This window comes from Nuphar pumila, chromosome 6 (genome assembly GCF_984573655.1).
Source record: "Nuphar pumila chromosome 6, dmNupPumi1.hap1.1, whole genome shotgun sequence".
Lineage (NCBI taxonomy): Eukaryota > Viridiplantae > Streptophyta > Magnoliopsida > Nymphaeales > Nymphaeaceae > Nuphar > Nuphar pumila.
In genome coordinates, this window is record NC_143254.1 from 123,083,451 (window position 1) to 123,090,197 (window position 6,747).

Consider the following 6,747-nt stretch of genomic DNA (forward strand, 5'->3'; position numbering starts at 1 on the left):
GAGAGAGAGAGAGAGAGAGAGTTGGGAGTAGGTGAATACAATCATAAGTGATGTATTTGGCATGGTCTATTTGCTAGGAATCAATCGTATTTTGACAGAAAAATGCAACTTTTTGAACTTTGAATATTTAAAATATAAAACCAATGATCTTCAAGCTTTAAGAAAACTTGCTCACATATGGTATTTGGACAGCCCAAGAGATCCCTACAAAATTAAGCATATAAATCACACCTACATGGTCAGATTTCACACACACAAAAAAAATAAAATCACCAAAATGACTCACCCATACGTATGTACCTGCTTCCTTTTCACATACAGGAATGGTGTCAAAAACATTCAGAAAAGAAAGAGAGAAACCATATTGCGAGAGTATTCAAGCAGAAATCAGACGCAAAAAGTGCAAAGGCGGGATATGAAAAAAAGGGGCGTTGCGAGAATCGAACTCGCGACCTCTCGCACCCGAAGCGAGAATCATACCACTAGACCAAACGCCCGCTTTGCTGCTAAACGTTTTGAAAAGCGTTTTTTTGGTAAAGATTATATTAGATCCTATACCTTCGCCCACCTGCTGGCAAGGGGAGGGTGGAATCTCCAACCATGGCAACCCTTCTTAGGTTGCTCCCATTTCCCGCTATCTCCCTCCGCCTCACTCCATCCTTCCATCTCCTCTTCTCCTTCCCACCACCATCATACTCTCCCCTCACTCCACTCCACCTCCCAAATTCTCTTCTCACCGCCCGAACACCTAATTCTCTCCTTCGTCCCCATGCCACTCTTCCCCAGCAGCCGAATGGCACTCTTGAATTGCACACCATCTTCGACGATGACGGTGAAGATGAAGAATTTCATGATGATGGTGAAGCTGATGAAGGATTTGCTGATGATGGGGAAGGCGTCCCGGATAGCACCACCCATTCTCCTGCAGCGCCACCAGCAACCAACAACAGAGACAGAAGCAAACTGCCGGTTCTGACCGTTAAGGATAAGAAGGAACTCGCTGCCTATGCTCATTCCCTTGGGAAGAAGCTCAAATGCCAACAAGTCCGTTCCTTTCTTTCCTCTACCAAGAAATACTTCACGTGGGCAGTGCTTAATTTTCTCTTCTTCTCATTTATTTTGACGGGGTTTTTGGTTCTGTGCGACCCTCTGCTTCAGGTAGGGAAGTCCGGAGTGACCGCATCGGTGGCGGCGTCTTTTGTTGAAACTCTGGAAGCTAATGAGCTTCTGAAGGCAAGTTGGCGTATCTCATGTTCATGTTGTTGTGGTTGTTGAGTTTATTGGTGTTTACTGTCGCATAAACTGCAAGTCCATAGCGTTTTTCTTTTCTCCTATACTGAGCACATGAATATTTTGGTGGATAAGTTTACATTGTTTTAGAATTATTGAAAATTTTACAGGAATGCTGGTTTCAGTGTCTCTTTTTTGTGGGTTTTAACATGTTAAGTTCTTCATGATGATGAGTGAAAACTTAATTTGTTTCATGGTATGATAAGATAATGTTTTAGTGAACGAATCATCGAAACTTAGCATATGGTTTTGTAGAACCACTAAATACTTCTGCTATGAAAGGTTGTGATAAAATGTGTTTAGCTTTTCTTACTCTTGCTATGGCTGGACAATCCTCTTTGGATGATTCGTCCAGTCCAAGAATAGGTATAATTCCCCGAGACCTTTTGCAACATTGTAAAGTTTTCAGTTTTGTAATCATCCACCTACGACCCAAGGTTGGAGCATAGTGGAGGAAGATCAAGAAGGATTGATGAACGTGAGCAGCCACTTCCATCGGGTACTCGAAGAAAATTTTCTTGTAAGGTGACAGATTGTGTTGTTTTGAAACAATAACGAACATGACAATAACTGCTTTATACGTTTTGCATGCAACTGCTGATGGTATAAATATTGAGATGATGAACATGTGGAATTCTTTTGAATTGAAAGTGGAAGGGCGTTTGAGTTATGATTGTAGTATAATCCAATTCTGAACCCAAAATAATGCTCAACTTTATACTTGGAATGTGCACTTCTTGTCTTCTCCATTCAACTGCTTGGTGGAGTGAGGTCAAAAGTCTTATGTTGGAGTTTGGCAGAAGGATGGAACTGTGCTTGCTTAATTCACAGAATGCAAGTCAATTTTCCTTGTTAAGAACACAACATCCATCATCCTTACAAAATTCCTTGATCCATTTTGTCTTTCTGAATGACACTGATAACATTTGGAGAATGCTCTTGGAAGAAGAATCTTAACGAAGAGTTTGTGCACTATGTCTTGCTCTGGTATTGCAAAATAACTATAGGTTAAAGGTACTGTTTTAACTATAAAAGATGGCTGAGATTTACATGGAATTAGACTGTCTTTGAGACCCAATGAGTGTTGCTTGGTGAATGAGCAGCTCATTCTGTGTTTCTGTCTTTTTGTATCTCCTGCATACAAATTGTGACATACAAGTACGTAGCCCTTAAGTTGACCAGTGGGATAAGATACCCATCAAGATTTACCTAATTATATTCATTCACACACTGAATCTTGTTTATCGAGCATCTAGCCTCAGTCTCCAGGGATGAGATCTTGTGAACTCCTCATGTGAACTGCCTCTCTCTAGCATTTATAAGTTTTCAACAATTTGATGCAAAGGACTGAGGGACTATGTATTCATAAGCTGTTTGGAAATGCCAAATATGGCATCAAGCAATGATAGGATGAAACCATTTCAGTAGAAAAATGATATATGCAAGAGATGATAGCAGTATGAAGCCTCAAAGTGCCTTCTGTATTCTTCAAATAGAAGACTACTTGCAGAATACTGAAGGCACTTTGAGGTTTCGTAGTGCCATCATCTCTTGTATATCTTTTTTTTTTTGAGTTTTATGAACAAATGCTGAAAGGATCAGTCAAATGATTTTCTTTATCCCTTTTATTTGCTGAAAGGCACACACAAAATCATGGTTAGAATAATAAAGAACTGTTGATTATTTGTTGTTGTTGTCATTTTGAAGCTTACCTTCTTGTTGTTTGTGCAATGATGATGATGATGACTACTGCTACTTTACTACCATATACACATGAAACATGGGAAAAGGCCATGTGACATGAGAATTGTGGCAGGGAAAATGTCTTTATATCACGATGTCATAAATCTGCAACCATTTCACTTGTCTAGTGTTTGTTACTTAGTTTCAGTTAGCTTATCTTGTTTTGACATGCTAAAATTGATTTTTTAGCACAATATGACAAACCAAAAAGATCGTGGCTAAAAACTATAGTTATTTGAACTTAAATAAATGTGAGAGCTATGTGCTTAACCAAAGATTTCCGGGAAGTGAATGGAATGAGGAGGTGATAAGGAAAGCAAAAACAAGAAGTTAGGACTTTTGAAGTCCATGTGAAGCTGGAAGTGAAAAGTAAACTAGGAAGCGATCCATGCCAAATTTTGAAGAATGCATGTGCTAAACATGGGAAGTGTTTTGGAGTCTTCTCATGCAAAATCCCATAGTAGAGACTGGAAAGGCTGGTGGAAAGGATGCTTCCCGTAGCACTTTGAAAGTGCTTGGCTTCATGCTAAAGTTGAACACACTTTCCAAGTAAGGGTTACACTTTTGGTGACCCTGGTTTAACTAACTTGTAATGCTTCTTTTTTGGATTTATTTAAGTACAAAGTCTTTTATGTGGTAAAGGTACACATGGAATAGTAAAATATAAAATGATGTAAGATGTCAATGCCGATGACCGATATACTGAGTATGAAGTATTATCTGTATAACAGAAATGTGGTTTAACTCATGTTCTTGATAAAATATTCTCTCTCAAATTTAGTTTTCAACCATCGGTTGTTCCCTAGCAGAAATGTCAAACATGTCAAACCAATGTCTGTAGCTCCTTTTATTCCTGTTTTTGTACAGGGCAAGCCAATTGCTTGTTTCTAGTCCATGACCTACTCCTGCAGTTTTCACACATCATGTCACCAAGCATGATCACAGGTATCATGGTATTCAGTAACCAAGGCATCACATTGAATGGTGCTTGTAAAGTGTAAACACAATATGCAAGATTATGTTTACCTAAATCTCCATGGTTAATATCTCTACGGTCTTCATGCTTCATGGTATGCAATGTGGGTAAATTCATCCAAAAGTGGAAGGAGATAATTCTTGATGTTGTTGTGGTGAGTATTTCATGCAAATGTGATTGAACAGGCCATAAGCTTAGGGTCTACAATGTTATTTCCAGCCTTGGAAGCTTTGGTCATGGTCAGCAAATATAGGATAGATTATGTTGTTTTTTGTTGTTCATTGCAGGTGATTCCTTTTAAATGCTTCTTATCTTCTTTGAATGAAAAGAACAAAAAGAAGGCCAGTTGTTTTTCGGTTCCAATTATTGCAACAAATAAGCAGTCATGTAAAGTTGTGGAAAGTAGAAAAGAATCAATATTGCTTTTTGATGCGTGCTTGCTTCTTTGAGATCTCTATATTAACCGGTCATGTTAAAGCATTTGTGTTGTTATGCATGATGTCTCCCTTCTCAAAGGGGAAACCCATATCCTTACAAGCTCACTTGCTGCAACCTTAATGTCACCTTGCTGTCAGACTTTCTTTTCTGCTATTGTCTTATGCTTGTCAACCTACTTCCTTACAAGCTCACTTGCTGCAACCTTAGTGTTGCCTTGCTGTCAGATTTTCTTTTTCTGCCGTCTTATCAACCCACTTCCTTACCATAGTCACAAATCTTGTTATCGGTTTTTTCTCGGCAAATGAAAATCTCGGGAGAAATTCAAATTTCATGTTTTTCTCGAACAAATATCGGAAAATTTTTGGCACATTCATGATCTAAAAATTATGAAGTATATTTAAAAACTTATTAAATACATTGAAATTTATAAAATATAGTTGCTTACAAATTCATTAAAATCATGATTTGCTTATTTAGGAACAAATGTGAGGTTTTCTATTCTATTATAATCTAACTATGATTTAAGGTAAGGCTTTTGCTTTATTAGGATGTGTTGTAGTTCATGTAAAGGGACACGTTTTAGTCCCATATCAATGAGGGAGAAGAGAGAGAACCCCATAATGATCTAAAAAGGCCTCCCATACTCTCCTTTTCATTCACAAATAGAATGTTTTCCTTTACTGGGAACCGTGAAAACAAAAAAAGGAAAGGAAAGCTGCTTTTGAATTAATTCAAAATCTCTTTCATTTTCAAGTTTCTTTATTGAGAACCGTGAAAAACTTGAGGGCCATGACAAAATTAACATTGTATTTTATTGCATATTTATCAAGAAGTCGCGATATAATTGCGAGAAATTGAAACATAGTGATGTTTTAAAAATCTCCCCAAAGGGGTTTGGCATAGTGAGATGGGGCCTAGGCCGCTAGACAGGCAGTCTAGATTCAAATCCCATGGCCATCACCCTTTGTGCAAGCCAAAGCGTGGCGACTCCCTCGGGGCAAGGGGTAAGCCCACAGAGTTTTATGCTGCCACGACAGTGACTGTAAGTACGGCAGGCAGAGCCATCGCAGCCACGTCTCTGATCCTATGGGTGTTTTTTTCATGTAAATATAAAAAAATGCTTATTTCTCGTTTTAGTAATATTTTGCTTTTTTCGGGCGATATTCCAAATATCAGCTAGATTTGTGACTGCTCCTTACAAGCTCACTTGCTGCAACCTTAATGTCGCCTTGCTGTCAGACTTTCTTTCCTGCTATGTCTTATTACAAGCTCACTTGTTGCAACATTAATGTCGCCTTTTTTTCGACTTTCTTTCCTGCTATGTCTTATCACGTCTTTCTGCTTATAGACTCCAAAATATATAATTACGCTTCCTCTATTTTCTCTTGAAGATAACCTATGCTTCCACTTCTGCTTCTGATGTTGCTTCATGCTTCACTTCCCAACATGCACTGGTTTGCTGACTGTATACTCTTCTTCACAGCTCAAAGTACATAGTAGTTGCCCTGGGGAGCTGACTGATGTTATAATGCAATTAGAGGAAGCAACAAGTTCTGTTGTTGTTGGTCAGATTGGTCGTACGGTGATTCTTTACAGGCCCAGTATCAGCAAATTGAAGGCAGCAGAGAAGAAGCAAAGCAATGTGGGCCGGAAAAGATACATCCCAAAGTCTGGCATCTTGGTACTTTCCGAATCATGATCTACTCTCCTTTTAGAATTGGTTATCTTCACTTTAATCGTGTTCTGTTTTCCTCTTCAAAACAGAAGAGCCAAGTGCCAGGGCTAACCGGGCGATGGCGCCACAGAAGCAAAGTCTAGTTCTGCATTATGTTATTTTCAGTCATGTGAGCAAGGATCTGACAGAATGATCTCTTTTGTGCTTGTTGGTCTATACTGAGTACGTGAAGAGCGATCCTAGACTAGATTTCCACATGCAAAATATGTTAGAGCTGTTCAAGTACTCCATTTCTTGCTTGCTTTGGTTGTTGATTTTTTTTTGAAAATGAATTGAAAGTTGAAACAGTGGGCAATCGAATTGTAAACAACTTTTTCTCAGCATGGGTCAAGCGAATATCATAATTATCTCGACCACCTTTGATATACAAATGGGTCCATTTGATCGCATTTTGTGATGGGTGTCTAGCCAAAATATACATCTTTAATGGGTTTGCATCTTGGAGCTTACTTTGTAAGGGAGTACTTGTATCAGGCCCTTTCTTCATTAACCAATAGAATATAGAAGATGTGTTTTTCAAGTCTTTATTACAATGCTTATTTTATGTTTCATAAACAAGCAATCG

General features: G+C 38.5%; 1 protein-coding gene and 1 non-coding gene across 2 annotated transcripts; one reads left to right on the plus strand and one right to left on the minus strand.

Annotated features, from left to right (window-relative positions):
- Positions 1-425: 425 nt before the first annotated feature.
- On the minus strand, positions 426-497 carry TRNAP-CGG (transfer RNA proline (anticodon CGG)). Its single transcript has one exon. It is a non-coding gene; the product is annotated as a tRNA-Pro (tRNA).
- A 71-nt stretch (positions 498-568) lies between these two features.
- LOC149836005 (RNA-binding CRS1 / YhbY (CRM) domain protein) lies at positions 569-6,536 on the plus strand. The gene is made up of 4 exons (XM_090010748.1): positions 569-1,044; positions 1,159-1,233; positions 5,931-6,128; positions 6,212-6,536. Exons 1-4 carry the CDS (start codon positions 601-603, stop codon positions 6,263-6,265), a joined length of 771 nt encoding a protein of 256 aa, XP_089866874.1. The 5' UTR covers positions 569-600; the 3' UTR covers positions 6,266-6,536.
- Positions 6,537-6,747: the final 211 nt, after the last annotated feature.